Source organism: Rhagoletis pomonella, unplaced genomic scaffold (genome assembly GCF_013731165.1).
Source record: "Rhagoletis pomonella isolate Grant_MI unplaced genomic scaffold, Rhpom_1.0 Rhpom_scaffold_00008, whole genome shotgun sequence".
In the NCBI taxonomy this organism is placed as follows: domain Eukaryota; kingdom Metazoa; phylum Arthropoda; class Insecta; order Diptera; family Tephritidae; genus Rhagoletis; species Rhagoletis pomonella.
The window spans coordinates 17,114,691-17,140,026 of record NW_023458562.1 but is presented as its reverse complement, the minus strand read 5'-3'; the positions used below and the strand labels follow the sequence as shown (position 1 = coordinate 17,140,026).

The 25,336-nt window shown below is 35.1% G+C and overlaps 1 protein-coding gene across 3 annotated transcripts in view; it reads right to left on the bottom strand.

Annotated features, from left to right (window-relative positions):
- LOC118744262 (zinc finger protein jing) overlaps positions 1-25,336 on the bottom strand; it is a 317,881-nt gene that overhangs the window by 10,611 nt on the left and 281,934 nt on the right. The window contains exon 1 of one of the 3 annotated variants that reach the window (XM_036477159.1): positions 36-247. The exons of the other annotated variants lie outside the window; for them this stretch is intronic. Coding sequence (XP_036333052.1) covers positions 36-46 — 11 coding nt within the window. The 5' untranslated portion in view covers positions 47-247. Of the gene's footprint in view, positions 1-35; positions 248-25,336 lie in introns of those variants that run through there. 3 annotated transcript variants of the gene reach the window in all.

Here is a 25,336-nt window from a genome sequence, read left to right as displayed (position 1 = left end):
TGAAAGACACGCCCGTTCACTTAGCACTCACAAACCTATCACTCATGGTGGATTAGAATGCAAGCACCTATTAAACCATACTTTTTATAGCGGCAGATTCTAATTGACTTTTATTACTTTTTCATTAACAATTTGGCTTTAGTAAACTGAGGACAGGCGCTTTTGAACCATGCTTTTCAACAAATAAATTTTCACTTTTTTTTCACTTTTCCCCCAAGCCAACGCTCTAAAATGACAGAAAAGGTAAACAAAATTTGGCATTGCAGTATCCACAAATTTTCGTTCTTTTGACATTTCTCTTTGCGACGCTTTCTTTGTTTTGGGATTAAAACGCGCTGGCGCGAGCAGTTAGGGATCAAAATGCAAATCGGTTTGGCAACACGAATGTTTACAAACAGCTGATTGCGCGCTTGCTAGCCTTTTGCGGCAGATGGCGCGAGTTTACGGCCAACAGATGCCGCGCGCTACGCTTTGTATAGGAAATCGATAATTTAACACATACATACTTTGCAAATTATTTTCCCTGCAAACCATTTTTTCAGAGTATTCTGAATTGTAAAGAAATTTTAAAAAATTCGTAAAGATGTCATCCGAATTTTTTTCAGAGTTTTCTTTGTTTTTCGTACAGGAATTTCTTTACGAGTTTGTGTCGACCCCTTGATATAATTTTCATATATTCATATATTTCACATTTATTCTTTATTTAAAATTAGTACAATAAGACTGTCTTTTGAAGTACAACAGCAATATATGCATGTATGTAACTAAACAGATTTAGAGGTAATATTAATACAGGAATGATATTAGATCTCAGTAAATAAGATGTACAAACTAAAAATTATGGACTAGATAAAAACTTGAAGATTCGTAAAAAATCGTTACAGAAATGAGATACTCCTAAAGATTTCAGGGACTTTGGTTTGAAGGGTCTTTATTATTTATATTTATTGTATTTATAAATACGCTAAAAAAACTGTGCGACTAATCTCTGAAGAGAGTATTCCGAGATTACTCTCTAGTCAATAAAATTTCATGTGTTGCCTAACAAAACCGAGAATCCCGGTTTTTTAAAAGTGACTAGTTACTTTACACGCGTTAAGGTATAAAGGGGAACAATTAGTCTCTTCATAGAACATGCTCGAACAAAAGCGAATAGTTCATTCCATATAAAGAGATCAAAAGTGGTATTAGTCCCATGTTCCTTTGCGATTGCTCCCGGAGTCATCCCGGATTAGCAGCATTTTTTTGCAAGGTACCTATGTTATACCCCTATGTCGTAAAAAATATAACTAATAGAAAGACGGGTTTTGTTGTTACGGCATACAAGTTCCCCCAAGGAAGGACCGTCGAAAAAGCATGTGATCAATTGAGAGTTTTCCGTATAGGTTTTTTTTAGGTTAGCACAATTAAATATATTTGTGATTAAAGCCTATCACGAAGGAGCAGTTTCTAGCGGAAATATCGAAAAATATGTGTTCACACAGGGTCTATGCCAATTGATAGAAAAGAGGAAATTTTTACGGATTAAAGTAAAAATTTGACATTTCTCATGACATATCGCGCGATCGTGGTGATATTTCAGGCCCCTAAAAAATACCGGGCCCGGGGGGATTCCGCCCTTCTCATCTCTAGACGGGCCTGCCCCTAGGAGTTTTTGGGAATGATGTTGGAGTGAGAGACCATGGCAGGATATACGTACATATGTATGTAAATCTGGGTCGTTACAGTTATGTAGACCCAACTGTCGTGGGAATAAAAAGGCGTCGTTGAAGTCGCAGTAAAGAGTGAAATGTTAACATAGAAGGCGATGATGACGTGAACATATTTATGTAATCAAGTGGCAGAGGCAGCTGCAAGCAGTGGTAGGTGCACTGAAAGGACGACAGATAAACGCGAAGTGTAAAAAGGAAAAATAAAATGGTATGTTCATATGTTTGAAAGCACATACACGTACATACATACATATACATATGTACATATGGACATATACATAAAAAAGGATAAAAGGCGAAGAGGGTCCTTTTGAGAATAAACCAAAAATGTATGCACATATGTATGTTTGTAAGCACACACACATATGTACATATGTATATAAACGGATGCTAAGAGAAGAGGGTCCTTTTGAGCATCAAACAAAAAAGGACCAAAATGCAAGGCAGGCGATGTGTGATGAGGTTTTGGGTTTGCATTATCCAACGTGAGTAGTTGGAAGTAAGTGTAACTTTAGTACCAGTGTTGATTTGTTGTGGATCAACAGCAACAAAAGTGATAAGAAGTAATTCAAAGCACCCACGCTTGTTGTTGGACATCGGTCGATAAACGCTGACGTGAAACAACCAATCAGCGAAGCCAACTCGTGGGGAATCCCCCGATTTGCGGGGAGTTCCAGTTTGCGTGGCGAATCGGGGAATTTCAATTCTAGTATAATAATTCTAGTATAATAAAGTTTCAAATTGCTAAAAATTACCGTTGATTTTTCAGAATTTTCTTTGTTGCGTTTGCTTTCATATAGCGAATAAAAATAATTTATTTTTATATGGAAAAAAAACCGCAACAACTTCGGAAAAAATCTTAAAACGAAAATTTTTAGCCATTTGAAACTAGTACGTTATTATTTTAGAATTGAGTGGGCTACAAAACTGCATACTCAAAATATTTCTAGAAAATCCAATTAAAACGCTCAACATTTTTACGAAAGTTTGTTGCATTTTTCTAAAATATTGCACAAAGTTTCATACTTGGATTTATACGATTTTTGTTAAAGAATCAACTATATTTCTACAAAAAATAAAAAAAATTATTGGTGCGAGTAAAATGTTTTCGACCACTGCATGTATGTACATAAATATTACATAAATATTTTTTATTCTTTATTTGTTAACTAACTTTGTAAAAGTTTGGTGTGGTTTATCAATATCTACATAAATTTTAATGCTTTCACTCCCTTGAATTGTTTTATATCGAAAAAATATACCCCAGTTTTTAACTGGAAATCAAAAAGTATTTAGAGGTCGCTCAAAGCGATCAAAGTTTTCCATTTATATGGGAAAAAACAACTTTTCGTAGAAATGGTATAGAATTCTTGAAAATCAATATTTTTCGATCGGAAAACTCTGGTTCGCTTCAGAAGACTTCCAATAACAATACCCAATTGTTTGTTTAAAAATTTTTTAATATTAAAGATTTTTTATTGGTCCCCCCATTGCATTTTCTGGCATTTTTTTGGTGGTTTTGTGGTGGGCCTACAAATTGTAGTTACCATGAAAAAACGGTTAAATAAATAATTGGATATTATCATTGGGAATTTCCAGAAGAGAAACTGAGTTTTTTCCTGTAGAAAAATATAGATTTTCAAGAATTCTATACCATTTCTACGAATAGCGGTTTTTTCCATAAGTACATGGAAAACTTTGAGCGCTTTGAGGGACCTGTAAATATGATTTTGATTTAAAAATAAAAAATCGGGGTATATTTTTTTCAATATATTATTTTCGAGCATAAAATTTCGACTTTACTTCTTCACATGCATTTTTGGATCACCCTAATGTACAAATATACATACGTATGTGGTATAAAAATCCCCAAGCATCAACTTCTAATGCGGCGCAAAATATTTAACTGACAAAAGCCGATGTATGTGAGCTCAGGATGTTTGCTGCCAGGTTCATACGTAAGGATGTACATATGTATGTATGTACCTACATATTTAAAACGGTTCTGCTTCAATTAAAGTCAAACGCATTGCGCAAATGATCGACGATTGTGCACGATACAGGCAGTCGCGGTATGATTAAATATTGTCCGATTTTTGTGGGTGTTCAAGTATACAAACATCTGTGTGTGATATTAGAATAACAACTATTACTGTGGCCTAATACGGTGTTTACATGAGGCGATTTTACAGGCAATTTTTAGTTGAAAGCAACAATCGCCTGGTGTGAACAGCCTTTCAACTAATCAGTTCCAATAAAGTTGGGTGGCAGCCAATTTTTTATCCAACTAATCGTTTCTAAATTTGTCTGTAAAATCGCCTCATGTAAACACCGTATAAGCTTACTTATAAAAACGATGTACGTTTTACGCTGTGTGTAGGTATATAAATGCCTCTCTAAATAATTTGCTCTATGCCCAATGAATTCCATACAAACATACACTCACCCAGTTGTTTAAATGTTTGCATGCACATTAGACCGTATCACCTTAAAAAAAGTTCGCCGAATGCCCCTGAGTCTTAAATATTTCTGCAATATAATTTCGAAAAAAAAAAATTTTTTTCCCGACCCCTAGCACCTTTTTACTTTTTTTCGTGCCACCTTCATTCAACAACAATTTTATGTATGTTTTTAAAATAGGTCTACAGGATAATAAATTTTTTTTTTAAGTTTAATGATTTTTGGAGAGCTGTAATTTAATTTTCATCCAATCATAAGTGGGCGTGGCTATCCCTCATTTTCCGAAAATTTATAAAATTCTTATTTTTCGGCTAAAGTGCATTGTCAATTTTCCACAAGTGCGCTCGGGTATAAAAATTTGAAATTGCCTTGCAGAAATACTCTACCCTGGGATTGTGAATTTCACATTTAATAAATTTAAATTGTTGAGTTCCGCTTAAAATTTTAAGACAAAATTATCAAATTTATAGCCCAATTCTGTATCGGTGACAGAATTTTTTTTACTGCCAAGTTTAAATTTTTTCATATATTTTTCCGTAATAAAAACTGTGACAAGAATTTGTCAGTGATACAGAATAGAGCCGTTAATATAAATTAAATAAATAAAAATTTAATAAAATGCATCGAAAAAACGAGTGCTTGTTCTGCGCTAGTTCTGAACTAGCGCGATTTACTGCAAGGTATGTATGTTTTCTGTGCCTTTTTGTTAACTGCACGCTTCCATCTTTGTTGGTTTGATTCCGTAAAATCTAGCGAAAAAAGTAAATTTCTCTGTGTGTTCGCGATGGCTGTACATATGTATATACATACATGTGTAGTTGGATTATTAAGAAGCGGGTTGTAGAGCAAGGCGATTTGAAGAAATAGGGCCGTCATACAGATTTATTTCCTACTCAGCACAAAACGAGAAACCTTTTTTATATGTATGTAAATAAATACAAATGTAAATATGTACATACATACATATGTGTGGCATACAATGCTTTTGAGAAAAAATCTAACAGAAAATGTCCTTTTAAGCCAAGCATATCGAGATCCATCGGGCACAACAATCTAAGTTGAGTATGGAAGCAAAGCGAATGGACTGATGAAAAATCCACTGTCATCGAAAAAACACTTGGCACATTCACACACTGTTGACAGTTGACAGTAATTTTGAAAAAGTAGAGGACTTTTCTTGGGGTTGCCGGCATTCTTCTTCTTATTTGGCGCTGTAACCACCTAAGCCCTTTTCGCTGAGTTGAACATAGCACGCCAGTGAAGCCAAGTCCTTCTCCACTTGGTGTTTTCATCGCCAGTACTAATATCGTGCGACTTTTTATTACAAATTTTCGCCTGCGGCGCTTTTTTCATAAAAGACGATATGTAGTTCGACAAATAATGAACATTTTTTAACAAAAAATCACCCGATTTTTTATTAAAAATTTTCGCCTACGGCGCTTTTTCATTAAAATCTATACTTCGATAAATCATTCAAGTTTTTAAAAAATAATCACTTTTTAGACTGTGGATCTTTTTTTTAAATCAATAAATCGATATACATATAATGAAAAAAACCGTATTATGTGCGTTTTTATTATTGCCTGTCTTCAGTGTTTTTTTTTTCTGTTTTTTTTTGTGGTCATTTTTTGTTATTTGTGGCAGCATCGACATTTCAGTTCAATTGGTCTACAAAGCAAAAAGTGAGGTTGAATTTGAAATTTTTTGCAACTTTAAATGCAAATTACTTAAAAACTATAAGCCTCCGGAGGATGGGGTTTTCGGATTTAGAATCAGGGGGACCCGCCCTACACCACCTGATTTTTATTTTTTCCAAAGCCTGATTCCGTATTGGAAAATTTTCCCTACATAATATATTATATTCACAAATAAAAACTTATTGTAAAAATTCTAAAGTTGTTGTAAAAAATCTAAAGTATGTATGTACATATGTACATACATACATGTATGTGTATGGTTCGGATAATGTGGTATAGCCTTTTTCTTGTCTTGGGACCACTCTCGGATTTCTCCTTTTTTTGGCATCTAGAACGACCGGTATTCAAAATTTGCAAACAAACTGTAATAAAATCTACAAAACATAAATTTTATGTTATTCGACACTTGCGAAATTAAATTTTTAACTTACATTTGCAATATTAACAGCTTCTTCTTTCTAAATATTTTTTTTTTATAAATTCGATTTCTTGCAGTTAAAAAAAAAACTTAAAAACTAATTTTTTTAAGTCATTACATGTTAAGGTGATAACAAACGTTGCAGACTTGCTATAATTGAATATAGCAGACTTTACCACATTACATTCCTATACCAGAAATACAAAGTTTTACAAAAAAATAATTTGAAAGTAATTTTTACCTTGCCAGATTATATTGGGCTTCAGGTTCTCCTTTATTGACATTTTGTTGAACTTTTTGATTTATTTATTTTTTACTAGATCCTTTGTATTTTGTTTTAATTTTTAATAATTTTTCGTGCATTTCTTAAGGTTATCGGCAGTAAATCAATTTCCCTTGCCAGTGTCTGAAACACTAAAAGTTTGTTATGAAAATAAATACCTACATATACACATAATGTTATTTTTTGATTAAAAACTTTTTCGTGAATTTTTGCAAATTTCTAAACATTTGCGGTTTCTATGTGTGGGAACGTTTTTTACGTTGAATGTTGAATAAATTAGTTAAGTGTTTTTGTTGTTTTTTTTTTTAGCTATGCACTTGACGTTATGGCTGCGATTGTCGATTTTCGTACGTTTTTCGTTATGTATTCATATTACACTTTATTTTAATTTTATTTTTAAGCTGCCATCAGTTCGTGCATAAAATTTGTAATTATTGCACATACGTATATTTATTTTACCGCATTGTCACGCTATTTGTGCACCACTTAATATTTTTCTAACAAGTAAATTATTATTAAGTTTTATTTTGCTCCTTAATTTCAAACATTGAATTAATTTGAAATGGTTGTGCACTTATTTTTAACATTTAAATTTGTTGCTGCTAGTTTACGTTGTTGTTGCTGCTGTTATTGTCGCTGGCGACGTTCTGCACACATGGAATCAAGATGCATAAATTATGCGGCCGGGGCAAGCAGGCTAACATGCATCCATTTGTACATACAAACATACTAGCTACATACACATGTAAGTATGACTAGCTCTTCACTACATACTATAAGTGCGGCCACTATTTGTAGCCACTGTTAAAAAAGCCGACGGAAGCGGAAGTCGTTAAGTGCTTTTGCACTCGGCTTTTATTAACATATTTATTGGATTTTAGTGGTATTTTTGTTCTTTTACGATTTTATGCTTTTAACATTTGTAATTTAATGGTTTTTATTTGTTATTTTTAATACAGTAGACTTCTTCCCAGTGGTTTCAATCATTTATTTTGTATGCGACCCCCTATAGAAGTGTGAACTTTTTAATAAATTCGTTATTTTTATTCTACACATTATGGCAATATAAAAATTATTATTACAGTAGCGGCACAAGAACCGTTGCAATAGCTGTGTGAAAGTTTTGTGAAATAAATTGAACTAAAAATTTATTTGTGTACATTTTTAAAAGCTTCATTAAAGACTCACATCTCTTCAAAAATAAAGATTGCTTGATATTTATCACGGAAAGCAGAATAAATATTTTTAAAACAATATTTTAAATATTAGAGCTAAAACTAGCTTAAAACTTGACATAAACCATTTAAAAGGAACTGTGGTTGAGCTGCGCGAATTTTCATACATACATAATAATTTCTAATTTACACATCAAAGAAGTAATTAAAATGGCTCTACTTAAACATCATCTTTTCCAGAAAAAGGTTTTTAAACATAGTCAATTTATTCTCTTTTCCAATTGCTCTTAATTTAGTGCTTTAAGCAATCGCATTGCATACCTCAAGGCGATTAAAGCATAAACCCCAACGCATCAAACGAAAATTGCCAACAGAGCGCACTTAGTACGAACATTGAATTTACAGTTAATTTGCCGACGGACAAACGACTTTTGGGCACTGTCAGCTGGTTAATTCAATAATTCGCCGCCGTATTCAAAAATACTTTAATTCAACGCTCGCAGACACTTTGACTTCGGCAGCATGTCAGCACGCCAGCTAACTTCCTGCATTTGTTTACTAATTTATTGCCGCGCTGTTGTTATTTTTGTTGCCCAAGTTGTAGTAATTAAGCGCATACGGTGTTGACATTTGCTATGCGGTGGATGTGTGTGCGCACACATGTTCCCATGCGTGTTGTATGCATGCACATATGTATGTATGTATGTAGAATGGTGTGACTGCATGTCAGCCGCCGCTTACTAAGCGCATGATGCCACATAACAAAAAAAATAACGCGCGTAAAAATAATTTCACTAATAATAATAATCTAAATGCAACAACAAACACAATAATAACAGCAACAACACATCCGTCGCACTAACCACACCGACATACATACTAATAATGAAGAATAACAAATCAAATGTGTCTGCGCTCTTGTCTCGGACCGGGCTGCGCCACGCTGCCACTGCCGTTGTCGTTGTCGTTGTCGTTGCCGTTGCCGTTGCCGTTGCCGCCACCACCCTAATCGGCCTATGACTTTGGCCGACCGAACGGTCGCGACCGTCAAGCCGACCGACCGACCGAATGCTTTCGTGCTGGCGACCATGCGGCCGATCATAGCGCGGCAAGGCAGCAGGGTTCGTCGTCGCCGTCGTCGTCGTCGTCGTCGTCGTCGCTGTTGTTCGTGGAGTGGAGTGCATTGAACGCTTAACAAAATAGAAACCGCACACCGCATACCACCCCACCGCGCTGCTACCAACACTCTACCTTCTTCTACTCATCGTCCAAACGGTAGATGTAGTGGTGAAGGTGGTGGTGGCAGTGGGGTGAGGTGGTTTTGCTGCGCTGCACACGGCTGCACGGGTGCCTCTATGCCACAACAACTTCTGTTTATTACTGTTCTGCTCGGCGTATGCTGCTCACCACGTCTGCCTCTTCGTTAAACTTCACATACATAATTGCCTACGGACATTATACATATATGTATGTATGTATGCACGTATGTTTGTGGTTCTGCTGCTTTTTTAGTTGCTCACTATTTTTATGGGGTTTTCTTCTTTTACTTTTTTATTTATGCTTTTCTTGTTCTTCGTAGTGTTTTTGTTTTCATTTTGTATTAGTAATTTTATTTTTATTGTTGCCTCGGTCGTCACTCTTGCTGCTATGGCTGCTGTTGCAATGGCCCCTGCCTGCATATTTTTATAGTTTTTTTTTATTGTTATTATTGTCTGAAGTTTTTTGACGGTTCTTAAACTGTGCTTTTTCTACGAGCACGAAATTATTTAAATACATACATACATACAAACATGCATACTCGTATGCCCGTTTTCATATAATAGCCACAGCATTTTTTTATATCTTTAAATATGTACATATGTATGTATGTATGTATGTCTATACGCACACAATAATGCTAAAATAACAAAATAAAAAATATAAATTATAAATTATATTATGATTTAAAGTTTACGCCCTAGAGCACAACCGTTATTTCCTTAAGGAAGAACAACTTAATAGGAATTTTAGGTAAAGCTTTTTGTTTTATTCAAATTGATATGATTTTATAGACCAAATTTGATTTCCACTAAGAAAAAATTGTTTTATTAATTTAAAATAGTTCCAAAATCTTATAAAAACTAAAGCTGCTAAGTTGGGAATTTCTTCAAGCTCCTGGGTTTCTATAAATACTAAAATCAATTTATTGATGCAGTAGACGTGTTTCAATGCTATTAGGCGTTTGGTGAGTAATCTACCTACCTTGTACAAAGCTAAATTTCGAAAGAAAATGTGATGGTAAAACTGTTTCCAACAAAATGTTTTCAGACTTTCCAGAAGAATATTTTCTCATTCTCTATTTTTTCGAGTTTTGGAAATATGAAATCCTCCAAATCGTACTACAAAATTAAGTAACATGAAAAAAAATGCAGTCAAAAAAGTTCGTGTTAGAACAAAAAGTTTTGAAGGAGAAAACATATTTCCAAATTAGATAAAAAAGTAGTAAATTCTGTGAGTCAGTTTTGCTTTTATGAATTGATTTAATTTTATTTTTATCGTGTGATCCCTGTCAAATTTTAGACGAAGTTTTTCACAAATACATATTTCACGTATCGCTAAAAATTGTATGAACATTCTCCTTAAATATATGTATGTATGTATTATAAAATAAAATCATATTAAAAAAGTGTATATTAAAAAAATACAGAAAAACATGTAAACGTTTACTGGCGTGCCAAGAGAGATAGACTTTAAAAATACTTGACTGAAGTAAAGAAAGATCCCCGTTAAAGAAAACTGAAAGTGAGAATTAGGTATATTATTGCAGTAATGTGAAAAAAATCTGCATTTCTTGTGTGTAAGAAACCGGCGCTAAATGGAGGCTAAAAATCAAAAGCCAAGTTTGCTTTGCTCTAAGCTCTACAAAATTATAAACAGTATGATTTATTTCGCTTCCATACATACATATACATATTACCATAAACTTGTATACATTTTTTGTGAACTTTAATTAAACGCAGAACTGCAATAAACTCTGTTCTTGTTGTTGCAGCAGTTTTTCACACACATTTCTAACACAAATCTCTTCTACTTTCGTCTTTCCTTTTATTTTCAAAAGCTCCAAATTTTTCATCGAGCGTGTTAGTACCAATTTGCTTGTTGTTCTTGTACATTTATAACCACTTGGAATAGAGGCAGCGGGCTGCAACATTGATGATGGAAAAGAATACACTGCGGGCGACCGTGTGCGCCCTAAGTCACATCAAATAAACCCAAAAAATAAAATAAAAAATGCTCAAACACAATTAAACGCTCACCGACCGACCCATCGACCGTCCGACGGAGGCATATAACGAACGAACGTGCCCTAAAGGCGGCTGCCGCATTGCCCGCATGGATGGATGTGTATATGGATGTTCATATACATACATATGTACATATAGTTGATCAGCAGATGGATACATGGGCAGCCAGCCAAGGCATTTATGTACATAGACACATACAGGCATACGTACATATATTTAGTTAGAACGACCGACAGCCAAGCAAAGCGCCAAGTGCATAAGTTAGTATGCGTGTACCGCATCAAGCAATAATCAAACAAACGAATATATTCCACAGTTAACACACAACGCAACATACATATGTACATAAGTATGCACTTATAAACATAGATAGATATATCTACACATAAGCACTTTCAAATAGAAAAAAAAAACCTGGTTATGTATCTTAAAAAAACACTAAACACCAACCATTTATGCTTGCACTCTTTTTATGTATGTTAGTTTGGTTGTCTGTATGAACATACATATGTACATATGTTATAAAGTGTATCCAAAGCGTCAAACAACTAACATACTAAGTTTTCCGTAACAATTTAAAACCAGCGTCCGCACCGTTTTAGGGAAAATGTCTGACTGATTTATAGAATCCAGCCAAGTGACAGTGCAAGTCCCAAAAATTTCATTTCTTCTCATCCGCACACTCAAAATACACACGTACAAGCATACAAAAAGGCAGTAAAACAGCCAACAAACAGTGTGTCGCGTCGCCTTGCAGCCCAGCGCAGCCAAGAGTCAGCCAATGTGCTGAGTATCGAGTTCAGCCGCATAGAGGCGCGTCCGCTCTTAGTTGATGGCTTGTTGGCTGGTTGCCTGCCTGCCTGCCTGCCTGGCTGCCTTCATGATGTAAGGTGAGTGCGTGCGTGCGATTGCAAGTAAGCAGGCAACTCCGAGGAACACTCTACCTAAACATAAATTCATATATATTTGTATGCCTATAAGCGCGAGGGCCAAACAAACACACCCAAACACATGCATGTGTGCTTGCAGCGGAGTGCTGCGCTGGGTAGAGGCACATTCAAACGGGAATCAACCATTCATCCATCCAAGTACATATTCGTACCTCTGTGCGTCCGTCCGTACGTTCGTTGGTTTGTCCGTCCAGCCGTATGGGAAACGGGATGATTTCCTAGTTTTTCGAACAAACATTCATACATACAAGCAAACAAACTAATTTTCTCCTATTGTTCTGCTGCTGTTGCTCCTGCTGCCGCTGATAATGCCGTCGAGGGAGGGAGCCATTGCTCTCCATGCACTTGGCGGTTTTACAGAGAACCACTGTGTTTTTTTTTATTTTCTCGCTGCAAATGGCATTGAGCAGCGCTGTGAGGAAGGGCCATTGAGAATGCAGAGAACACATCAAGAATTAGGGAGCAATAGAGAGTCGGCGCAAACTCCACACGCAGTGTTCTTATGGAATATATATGTATGTACTTGCGTCTATGTCTGTACATGCATGCATATGTTGCGATAAATGTAACAAGCAGGTTTCAGAAGCTTTGATGAAACCACTGACGCTGGGGGACTATGGAGCTCTTATCATAGAAGGGCAGCAATGACAGCGCTTAGATTGTATGTGTGTGTGTTTGTTTGTATGTTTGTACTTACATATGTATTAGTAGCAAAATAGAGGGGCCAAAGTTCAGTAAACATACATTCATACATATATATGTACATATATGTACATATATAGATATAAAGATGTATGCATGTACGCACCGAAGCTTCTCAAATTGTTTTTTATCTTACAATGAGTAACCAGAACCAAACTTTTTATTTATTTTTTATACTGTTTAAACCTAGCCTTAAGTACTCGTACTTAGCCGACATGCCAAGGAAAAAATTTGAAAACTTATACATATTTTCCATTCACATGTAGAATTCAAAAAACTTGCCCCATTTCAATGTTAGCGCTGCGGCTGCCACTAATCTCGTGTGTTTGTATGTGTGAACTCGCTTCGCTCAAAGTAAACATTATCCTACATATATACGTATGTATATACATAAATATGTGCATCCATATGTATATGTGACTTTCTATACTTATGCATGTACCTATGTGCATACATAAATACATAACTACAGCACACTACATAACAAAAAAACTTGCTTACAAACGCGTATATGTAACAACAAAAATACGGTCGTCAGCTATCACTATAATCATCAAGAGCAGAGCCAACATAGCCACCATCATCAACGTCCTCGCTTTTTTATCATTATCGGCTGAGGCACTCTCTCCCAACACAACTTAACAGCTGTTCTATGCTCGCTCAAACTCATATCAATTTCCGCTCTCTCTCTCCACTTGGTTGCACATTTCCCTATTTTTCAACATTACTCCATTCTCTATTCATCGTTTTCCGCTTTTGTGTCTTTCTTCTTGCATTCTACATATGTACATATATATTTTTTGTATAATTTTTTTAGCCCCAATTCAACGTCAAAATATTAACCATTACTTTTTTTTTGTGTTTTCTCGTTTTATATGTAGATGTGTGTGTGTAAATTTCTTTGTAAATATGTATGTATGTATGTTTGCGTGTATCTGAACATCATCAGATTACGGGTCACGTAGATACCTTGTGGATGTATCAGTGGCTTGGAGGGATGTGGCAAGAAGTAGGTTTTTTTTTTTAATTTTTTTTTGTTAAACTATAGGTCTTAAAATTAATAAAAATTCTATTGAAGAGCTCAACCACGCGATAAAAGATTATTTGAAACATTGACTGGTCAACAGTTCTGGAATATTTACTCAAACTGCTTTTTCTATCGGTGATAGTCAGAAAGAGCTCTTATACATTATAGAAAGAGTTAAAAACTTCTCCTGCGGGATATATTTTGGTCAAGAATGTTTTAACACTAGAAGGGCTGAAAATCGACGCACCTTGAAAGACGGACAGGGAGGCGATATTTAACCCAACTATTTTAAAATTAATTGTAATAGTAAAAAACTTATGCAAAGTATGCAATTATTGCAAAAATTATTTTTTTATTAAAAAAATGTACATTTTAATTTTTATATTCATATTTTAGCAAAAAGGCTGAGTTATCAACATGTGCCCATTAACACTAGAAGAACTGAAAAATCGACATACCTCGAAAGACCGAGGGGTAATTTGGCTCAACTACTTTAAAATGAATCTGAAAAAAAAAACACTTATAACTTTAAATTAAAAACTGTTTATTTAGATACAGATTTCAAAAATAACATAAAATTTTAATTTCGTTTTTTTTTTTTCGTTCGTTCGTTCGTTCCTATTTAGTGCTTTGAAACTGGCACAAGAAATATTCGCAGTCCAATATGAGAATAATGGTTCAAATGACCCCTGTCCGTGTTTCTAGTGTTAAATAATTAATATCCATAAACGAGTACTAACGATGGATCAGTGCGGATATGAGGCCTAAGGATACTTATTTTTCACAAGCCAAATTTCGATGAAAACACTTAACGGATTAAAAAAATGGCAAAAGCTCGACGTAAAGCGAATTAAAGTTTAGATTAAAAAGACTTTGAAACTGCAATGCTTCTCAAAGATCATAATAATCAATAGATCATAGCATACATCGACATTTATTGTTTTGATTTCGGAGCTTCTATTTATGAAAGTAAAGGTAAGTATGTACACAAGTTCTCCAACAAAAATATAAAAAAGTAAAAAATTTCGTTGAGGACCTAAGCCTTTAAAGCAGGCATTTTCTATAATATAATTTAATAGTTGATATGAAAGCAGAGTTTAGAGCTGCATATCTAATCAACATCCATAGAGAATAAGTACATATACAATTGAGCAAAATGTTTGACAATGTTTTTTCAGCAAATTTCCCACTTTTTTTTTGGCACTCAGCGCACGATTTTTTGCATTTGAAGAGGTTACAAAGATGTGAAAGCACTTTATTTATGGAGAGTTTTTTAAGTTTTCAACAACTAAATTATTTTATGCAAAAAAACGAGTATTGTAAAGTCGGACACTTAAATAGAAATTGAATTAAACATTCCCACAAATAGCGTTAAATAGAAGTTGTCAAGCCTCATAGTTTATATATTCAACACATACAATCGCTTACCAAAAAGGAAATAGGGTAGTTTTTTTCACTGCAGCTCAAATATCGCTGGAAGGATGAGAAAAGCAAGCAGGCAGAGCGCAGGATATGCTAAGAATATATTTTCGCTTGCACCGCGAGCGTATTGAAAATAATGGGATAACTCTCGCGCATTTTAGTCGCGGTTCTCAGAGTAGAGCCACCAAGCCAGTTTGTTTTTTTCTCCGTTGGGGGTTGCGCCTACTTATTAGAGACTGAGTAAATATGTGCTTGTTAAAGAAACGAATGCAGACGAATGTTTACGAGCGCTAAACGAGCAGAGGGTTATCTCACCCCTGGGCATGGGCAGCGAACGAGAACGAGCGCGACGATGATGTTAATGCGAATTCAAAGGGGACTCCTACAATTTAGTTGTGAGCTATAGGGGCACGATATGTGATACTACTTATAAAGGATGTGTATATGTATACATATACATACATAAATTGGTAGATATACTAATACATATGTATGTATGTATATAAGTTGGTATGCATTGTTGCTATCGCGCTATAAAAATTACATTTAGTATTCTGTTATTTTTATTATAGAATTGTCTTCTTGATAATGTTCTTGTTGCTTGTTTCCTTTATTGCCAACTGCTGCCGCTGTACTTGGCTGTTGCTGCTGCTTTAACTGGTATCATAAATTTTTGTTCTTTTTGTTATTTTTAGTACAACTAACTACATATAGTTAGTTGTTGATGCTTTTTGCTTGCCTAAGCTAAATGTAAACAATTATTTGATGGCTTAACAGTACACAAGCAATATGAAGTAAGGATTTAGCAGGAAGCAGTTGGCAGCAGCTGGTGCGGCGCTCATAAAAAGGAATATGAATTACAATAACAATAGTAAATGGCGGCGCGTGGTCGTTGTAGCAGTGCACTTTGGCTTTAAATAATTATTTTTAAATAAATATTTTGTTCTTTTGCTTAAATGCTCACTAACTTAAAGTCGTTGCGAGCAGTGAGGAAAATACTATAGTTTAATAATAAAAAAAAAATCGTGGGGTATAATCATACATACATACAGTCACTCACTGAAGTGTTGCATTGATTTTTTTACGTGATTCAAAATGTTTTCCATGGTAAATTTTCGTCCTTAGTTTTTGTTTATAAATATATAGCTATTTCAACAACAAAAACTATGTAAATCAAAATTTTAAATTTCGGAGAAAATTTAATTTTCAACAAAATTTCAAACTTTTTTCCTTTGTTTTTTGATAATTTTTTTTTTTTGCTGACGATGTTCAGCTTTTTCTTCCATGTAACGAATTTTTTTGTTGTACTTATGTACATATTTGTAATTTTGTGAGTGACTGTATATGGCGGCATTTATGAAGGCAATCAAGCGGCAACAGTGCATTCATCAGCTTCGTGCTATCAGCGACAACACGATAACCAATGCTGTGGGACTCGTGCGGCGGCGATGTCATTTTTTTTTTTTTTGAAGCCGTGCCAATGCAATGGTGCAAGGGGGGTGGTAGAGTATATGAACATATGTACGTTTGTATGCAGTAAAAATATATATGCATGTGCGTAAGCTTATGCGGGCGCCAAAGATACATACATATGTATGTATGTACATACATATGTACATTTGTAGGCTGCCCTTTTCTGACTTTGTTGCCAGCATTGAAAACGCTTGATTGTGCATGGAAGTGAGTGAAGTGGTTGTAAGGCATTATTTACATAGTTTTTGAATGCAGTTCTAGAACTGATATTAGTCACTATCATTTTCACGTTTGTTCAGCGTTATTTGTGTAGTTTTTGTTTGTCTTCTGTTTGATATTTCTATCTGCCGGCGCGCTGAATTTGCTCATTGGGATTGTTTTATCAAAATATTGCTCAGCGCTCTCTACCCTTGGCCAGATTTCGTTTAACATTTTTGAAGTATATTCTTGGCAAGAAAATTTGTATATAACCTGCTTAAAAAAAAATATACTGGCATGTTTTGAAATTCGAAAATTTGAAATCGACTCGATTTCAATATGAAATTTATGATGAAACAAAAACACCTTTTTATTAAGCTTGTAAAATTGTTTTAATAAAATTTTATTTTAACTTTTTTATTTTCGATTTCAATAATTTTTTGGATGGTTTTGAACCAAAAAATTTACGATTTATAATTAAAAAATATTTGGCAAATCGAGTCGCTTTCAAAGTTCCGAGTTTCAGAACATGCCCGATAAATTTTTGAGGTTTTTAAATTTGTTTTTTTTAATTTTTGAAGATCAAAGGCAATTACTACTGCCCACGTCATTCCCATTATAAGCGAATGGTACACTCGGCGTGTAGCAAAGCGAAGAAATACATACAACCACACACCTCATCCCCAGGATGCGCTACCACGCGTATACACTGGAGACTTGGCTGATGGTTGGGCCTCCAAAGTCCATAGCCCTACCGTAAATTCAGGTTGAATTTCACTCTATCTGGAACAAAACCTCTGAATTCTCCCATCATTGTATTTAGTTTAATGGTTGAACCAAACTACCAAGGTGCAGTTTAGTCCTGCCTGCAGAGTCAGTGTTTCAGAGGATATTCTTCCCGTCATTCTCGTAGTTAATTCTTGAGACGTACTTATGCCATTCGGGCTACGCGCGCCAGTGGATTTTTTCTTTAACGAGAAGTATGTCTTACTGCGGTTATATTAAAAACACCCTGTCCCGCAGATCTTAAACGGTTTAACCACATTCGGAACATGTTGATAACAATACAGTTTTTGCCGTTATATAGGAATCACTGTGCGTTCAAAAAACCGAGGCAGACGGTCACACTATATTTGTAGCATTTATGTACTACCCAACCCCCTGCAGTTTAATGATTCGATAATAAAAAAAATAAAGATGATTCGATAAACCAAAAAATAATCACAAATTATAGAAGCTTATTAAAGAACGTTGTCTCACTTCATTCTTTTTTTTTTTTAATTTTTGTTGATTTTTAAATTCAAGTTTAACTGTACGATTAATATGCGGCGTGTAGAAAACGCACGTAGTCTTCGGGGAGACCTTTTTCTCGAGTTTGTTAGCTCAGCAGGTTGGGCAATAATTCAAAAAATAATTATTACAATCGCAGCAGCAGCAAATTCTTATGCCACACACTCAAATGCCTGCCTTACCTTAAACTAAGAGTATTCTAGTGCAAGTCTCAACTGGGCATTACAAGTTGGCCGAATGCTTAAAAAAAACGCCACGCTTCAACGCATTTGTACAAATATACACAAATGTCATAAATCTCCGATGGGCCCAACATGGAACAAAGTAAAATTACAAGCACAAAAGCCAAATAAAAGGAGGGTAAAAGGGGGAATAACCAAAGCCAATGCGATTATGAGGGAAATAAATAAGCAAATCAACGCATTTTGACAGCCAATAAGCAGCGCGTTCTTGCATGCAAAGGAGGTTTTTGAAAACACTTCTAAGGGAAAAGCGAGTAGAATGTAGAAAAAATATTTAATCCGTTGACGGACCCACGGCGAGCGCAAGAAGAAAGAGTCCCAGTGGAATGTGCAGTCACCGATCAATGTGTCAATAATGTTTCATTACATTTGCCAAATTTTCGGAGGAAATCGAAAAAGGTAGTCAACAAAAGTAGTATGAGTTGTAGCAGCAACCTTACACGTTGACTGTTTCCCTTTACAGGTCCTGATAGAACAATTTTAAAAGCGAAAAAAAAAAATTTGCATGAAAAACAAAGAATTTCACAAGGAACGCACGGCAAGTCATAAAATATTTGTTTAATTCTTGTTTTTTCTTTACATTGCTTGTGATTTACTACAATATGCTCTTTGGCCAAATATGTATGTATATGCATGTCTCCTGTCAAATGCAGCAAGCAAACAGCAACACTTTAGCGTCAACAACATTTCCGGCTGCTGTCATTGCATACAAATTATCGATACAAAGGCATGCAGGCAAGTAAAGCGGACGGACAGACATGCAAATATGAATGTATGTATGTAGCTACAAAACATTTTTCACTTTACAAATGCACACACCCGCATATGTTCCGTTTACACTAACAAAAAATTACGTATGCCAGCAGTGGCGCCCGTGGTAAGCGCTGCTATTCTGCCTTGCGCTTGAAGGGGCGGAAATCGATACATCACATGCGATTTGTTGGGCATATAAAATATCAAAATAAATGAAGGTATTTTTTGGGAAGTTTTCAATATATCATGCTTAAGTGTGTCAATGTGGCAAGTGTGCGCATAAATTTTCATAATGAGTGCGAAGGGATTTTTCGTTGAAATATTTCTTTATGTTTTTTTTTTGTTGGAAAAGATACGATTTATTGCTGTCGACGACTTTGTTTTGAAAACGATTTTATGATTAGTAAAGCAAATTAAATTAATTTCAAATTAAATTTTTGTTCAGAATATAAAACTTTGATTGATTATACTGCTGCTTTTAAAACATGAACAATTACAGTAGCCCTCGGTTAAAGCAATCGGTAAAAATTGGGGCAGTTGCGTTGATTGCGGTTGTTGCAATAACTCAGCTGGGCCGATTTGAAAATACCTGCAAAAATCGATATTTTTTTATCTAATCTAGTATTCTTTTCCCAAAAAATTCCTCAGATGATAGAAGAGCTTAAGCTTGAATAGTTAAGCTTGCGTAAAAATGTGTGAAAATTTTATCAACGGAATCAAAATAATGAGATTTTTGGAGGTATTTTCCAATCGGTCCAGCTCAAGTAAATATTAATATTTTTCCGAAATATTTTGACATTTCGTAAGAAATTATTTATTTAGTAGCCGAACCATTGTATTTTATTACAATTTTCGTTAAAATTTTTGTTAACTAATCTTAATAACTGCAGCTCTTGAGAAAAACGAAAAATTGATATAAAATCACGCACAAGAAATGGAAAACAAATTTTCTTCTATAAAAATTTCTTAAATCAGCATGCAGTTCTCAAGAAAAAATTGCTCGTATATTTATTTCTTCAAGAAAATTTACAGCAACTGCAAAGCACTTTTCCACGTAACAGAAATAATGAAAAATATTTCGTGTGATTTTTCTTGAGAATTGCAGACAGCTCTTAACATTGAAACGTTTGTAAAAAGGAAATATAGTAGAGGCCGCCTGGGGAGATACATATATATGATTAACTAAATTTTATATTCCTGAATTCTTGGTGCAAAAACGTCCAAATGAGGGTTTTTTCGACAAGGAAAGAACAGATGGTGTGACCAGTCTAGCCAGGTAATTTAATTATGGTATAGCGGGACTTTTACCAACTACAAAATTTTTCAAAATCCTTAACAACAGGGGTGGTCCTAGGAATCCAGATAATAATTCTCCAGCAACATAATGAATATGTACATATGTCCCTTAGCAATTCCGGAAAACTTATAGCCAAAATTCGTTTACTTCAACTCCTAAAAAAAGCAGATGTGAATTCGAACCTTAGCCCTTGAGCGCAGCAATGTCAAACAAAATGACAGCAGTTTTGAAGAGCTCGAAATTTGTTTGTACTCTACAAAACCTTATTAGTGGTCTATTGATATTTTCAATTACATAATTATGCCTGTTATGCAACTGATGCAACTAAATCAACACAAGGCCCAACAACAACAGAATGCAGAATACATAAAAATTCTAAATTCGTAAAAGTAATGTTTAATAAAAGCTAATTTCCTGTTTGGAATTCGAAGGCTATAGCAAAGCCATACAATTCTAAGTATGAATGCTATGGGTGGAGTCAGTGGAGTGGAGTAGAGAGGATGAGTGGTAGTGCTATTGGCCTTACCGCATTTGCCCTTTGATGCTAGCCCGAAGCACTTCTTCCGCGAGCTGAACGAAAGAGAAAATGTACGCCGGCGGGCATTGAAAGGCGATTGTTTGATTGTAGATATGTATGTACCGATGTATATGTATGTATGTATTTGCTTGTTTGTTTTTATGTAAATACTTAACAAGGTGCTGATGTTACTGCTGGCTATCCACCCGTCCTATGCATTTGCTCTTGTAAGAATATGTATTTGTTCCTAGCAAATAGTAGAGCGAAAGAAACACTTGGTTGGTGCAACATTAACAAACACTCAATAGAAGCGGCGGCGAGTCAAAAAGTGCCTGATAGATGATGGGTACACATATACATACATATGTAGTCTGAGTGTTTGATGAGTGATGCTGATGCTGATGCGGCTGATATGCGACAGCTTTTGAGGGTGGGAGTGAAAGTGGAGGATGTTAAAGAAATTGACATTGCAACGTTGCCATGGCTACAACGGCCTTAACACCGGCACAAATAAATATCAACTACATCATTTAGCCATTATCGACAGTTATTTACATGCCGGTTCTGAGTTGCATGTAATCTTCAATTTACAAATATCAACAGCAGCCTTATCATCGGCAAATGGCAACTTTCGGCAGTGCCTACGGTTGTCGAAGCCATACGTAGGAAGGAAGCCCTTATGTTGCTGGATAAACATTTACATTCTTACATATTTTCTAAATACATACATTGTACAACATAGACATACATATGCATGTATTTATGTATGTATTTGTGTACTGACTATTATCCAGAAAAATGCATATTTCTTCATTCATTCTGTTTTCTTTTCCACTGAATAGTCATAATCAAATAGACAAATATTAACAATTGCTTTTATTTATTTAAGCGAATGAAAAAATTTAAATGCACAAGTAAATTCATCCACATACATGCATACATACATGAAGAGTACTAGCGCTTGAAATCGTATACGTGTCTGCTGGCTGATCCTTTACACGGCTCATGGGCATATCCTGCTTAGAAGCGAACAAATATTTGGCACCCCTCTTTAGCTGGCAGCAAATACAACAACAAAAACGCAGACTTATTCATATGTATAGAAAAGGACGGGTATAGGGTGACACAAATTATAATATGTAATGCAATTTAGAAAGATAGAAGTATAACGAATTTGTAAAGTATTCAATAACAAGTAATTTTTTTAACAGAAAACATAATCAACTTCAATTCTCATATAAAACTTTAGGAGTGCGGCTAATTTCTTCATAATCCAATGATCGGATCTAAACCAAATTAGTATGGGACCACCCTTGAGGTAACACCTTTCTGATAAAGAATTATCGAAACAGGTACGTGGTCCAAAGTTATGCGGTAACATACATACATAAAATATTCCGACGATTGATAACTTCCGCCTTTTCTTGAATTCAGCTAAAAAAAAGTCGTCAAAGCTCAAGCCAACGCATTAGATCAAATGATGGTGAATGATCTATTGTTGTTTTTGTGTTTTTAATCGTCATTAAGTGAATACAATTTTTTTTTTTAAATATTTGTTTGCTCCTTTTTGAGCACCCTGTTTAGTGGCTGGTCTTTTCACACCATGTGTTTCTTTGATTTTATTCTTTTATTGCAGCTAAGTATGTTTTCCCATTTTTAATTTAATGGTTTTATATGTGCGGGTAATTTTATTGACAAATACACAAACTTACAAATGCACATACATACGTACCCAGCAGTGAAAAGTTAAACCAGTGAGTAAAGCTACCAGTTCAATAACTAGTAGTTATGAGCTAAAGCGGCGGCCAACCAGGTCGGCAATTTCAAACAAATTATGCGATCAGCGTCGCCTGCTTTTGAATTGCCAAAGTCAAAACGCAGTTAATAGCTTTCCTCACAAATGTGTGTTGTGTTGCGAGTAAAAACTACCGCTTCTGGATCTGCGATCGCAAAACGAAATCCGCTTGGAGGTGTTTAAAGTAACGGTGATTTCGTTTCTTTCAAAAAAATTGTCCCTTGCACGGTGCAAAATGTATTTGATGTTACACTCAATCCTGTAAAAGGGCATATCTTTGCCTTCTTGTCCTTGTCCAGCTCACGCTTTTCGTAATATTATCGTTTTAAGCAACCATCTGATTTTCAGGGCAACCCCTGAAACACCTGACAAAGCTTACAAGAGTGTGACAGTTTAAGAAATGAACACAAAATTTTCCTATCGTTTGCCTTTATTTTAGAATTGAACACGAAAAGAAAAAAGGGGCAATCAAAAGGCAACATTTTTGGGAGAAACGAAAACACCATAAGTTAAAGTTATTTATTGAATTTATATATAAATAAAAAATTTACCACCAAAAGACAGAGCATACCTGGTTTGGTAGGTCATATTTTGCGTTTTCTAATAAAAAACATTTTCACTGATTTCAGAAGTCCAGTAGCTCGTTTCTGTAACTCTTCTCTACCGATTATTTCTGTACTGGTAGAGAATATACGTCATTCTCTACTACTCATTAGCAGTAGAGAACAAGGCGGCGAATTCATATCTCAATTCGCCTTGGTAGAGAATTGTTACAGAAACGAGCTACTGAGCGAGTTGAATTTCGAAGGTCATTTAGAGGTTAAAAAAGGCACTACCGAGAAAAGAGTTTCAAACAAAAGTTACGTATTTTTATCCGCAGAATCCGAATATGTAGTAAAAACGTGCCTGTTGAATTAAAAAAAATTTACATTTGGTAAGATAATTCAAATGACAAACTTTTTCCCCTCGCGGGGTATAAATCAGCAGACTATACCGTCAACTGGTATGATAATTTCATAGGTCTTCTCCATATTAAAAATACCAGTCCCTAGCATGTAAAAAGGATAGAATACAAATTTGTTGAACTGAAAAACCAAATGGTGGTATTCTAGTTCACAACTAGTGTGTAGCTTTCCCTGCAGGGTACATATAATAAATACACACATTCACGTATGGTGGATCTTCCAGTACTACATACAGTTCATGCACCGAATGGTCGTATGTATTATGATTTTTTGTTATTGCTATTGTACACATTTGTATATACTATTTTCATTGCCGTGGTGATAATCCTCCGGCATAATGCTTATTTTTGCTTTTCTTTCACAAAAAAAAAAAAAAATCTCCACCTTCATTAGTTTTCAGCGAGGGAACAAAGTGGACTGGTACGAAGTGCGTTAGAAGTGCAGGGAACTTGCTTAGTTACCATTACTACCGCCACACACACACACACACACACCCACACAGCGTAACGCCTTGAACTGCTAAAGCAGTGAAATCCTCCTGCATCATTTGCGAGTTCCCAATGACGACGAGTAGCACTACAATTGGCCGTCGGCGTCGGGTTTTGGTGCATTCATCTGGAAGACCCCCTACACCAAAAAGCGCCCTCTTAGTAGTTTTTTTCTAATTTTTCTTTGATTTACTTTAGTTCTTAATGAAACAATAATAAGTAGAGCCCCAAAAAAATAAAGCAAGAAATAACACAAAAATATATAAATGTACGAGCCCGTATGCATGTGTGCGTTTGTCTGCGAAGTAAAGCTGATAAGTAGCAGGTTTCCATGCACTTAATAATAATTGTCTTCCATGTAATTTTTCATGTGTGTGCCATTGTGTGTTGGCGCTGAGCCTGTGAATGCGTAATTGACAAGGCTTAAGCCTTGGCAGGTGATTGATGTAATTACTACGGATAGCTGATTGAAAATTTGGTTTCCACGTTTCATTATTTATTTAGATGCAGACAAAGCAAATATCCTTTGAAGAGTTTGTTTTCCTTTTTTCAAAAAAAAAGAAAAGGTGAAATTAGAGATACATATCCCTCGGGCGAGTTAAGAAGGAAATAGAACAGTAGGCGTTTATGAAATGTATTAGCAAAGGCAGACGATTTTCACTAATTAAATGCTGAAGTATGGAAAGAAAGATAGCAGCAGTAACACATATAAACACTTTAAGCCGTCATCAGTATCATAAATATGGTCACTTTTCTCTTAACCAAAAACTAAATATCTACAAAGCACTAATTTTATTTTACTGCCTAGCAGAACTAATTGATCGTTGCATCAAAGCCAGGAAAGAACGAAACAAAATTAAAAACAAACATTATCACGTAAGATACCCAACATCAGATCACTTCACTTCACGTTACATCACGTCACATCACATTATCTTACATCGCATATCATAATATCATATCACATTCAAAAAATTCTTTGATCAAAACAACACACATCACAACTCATATCATATCAATCATATTTTCTTAATGAAAGAAAATCACAAAATAATCCGATCTTTAAATTATTATCAAGTACACAGATCATGTGAGCTTTAAATGCGATCGAGCGAATATAAACAAAATCTAAAAGCTCTAGACAGGCCCCACTTTGAAAGCTAGATTAGTTAAGGTTTAAGTAGCTGC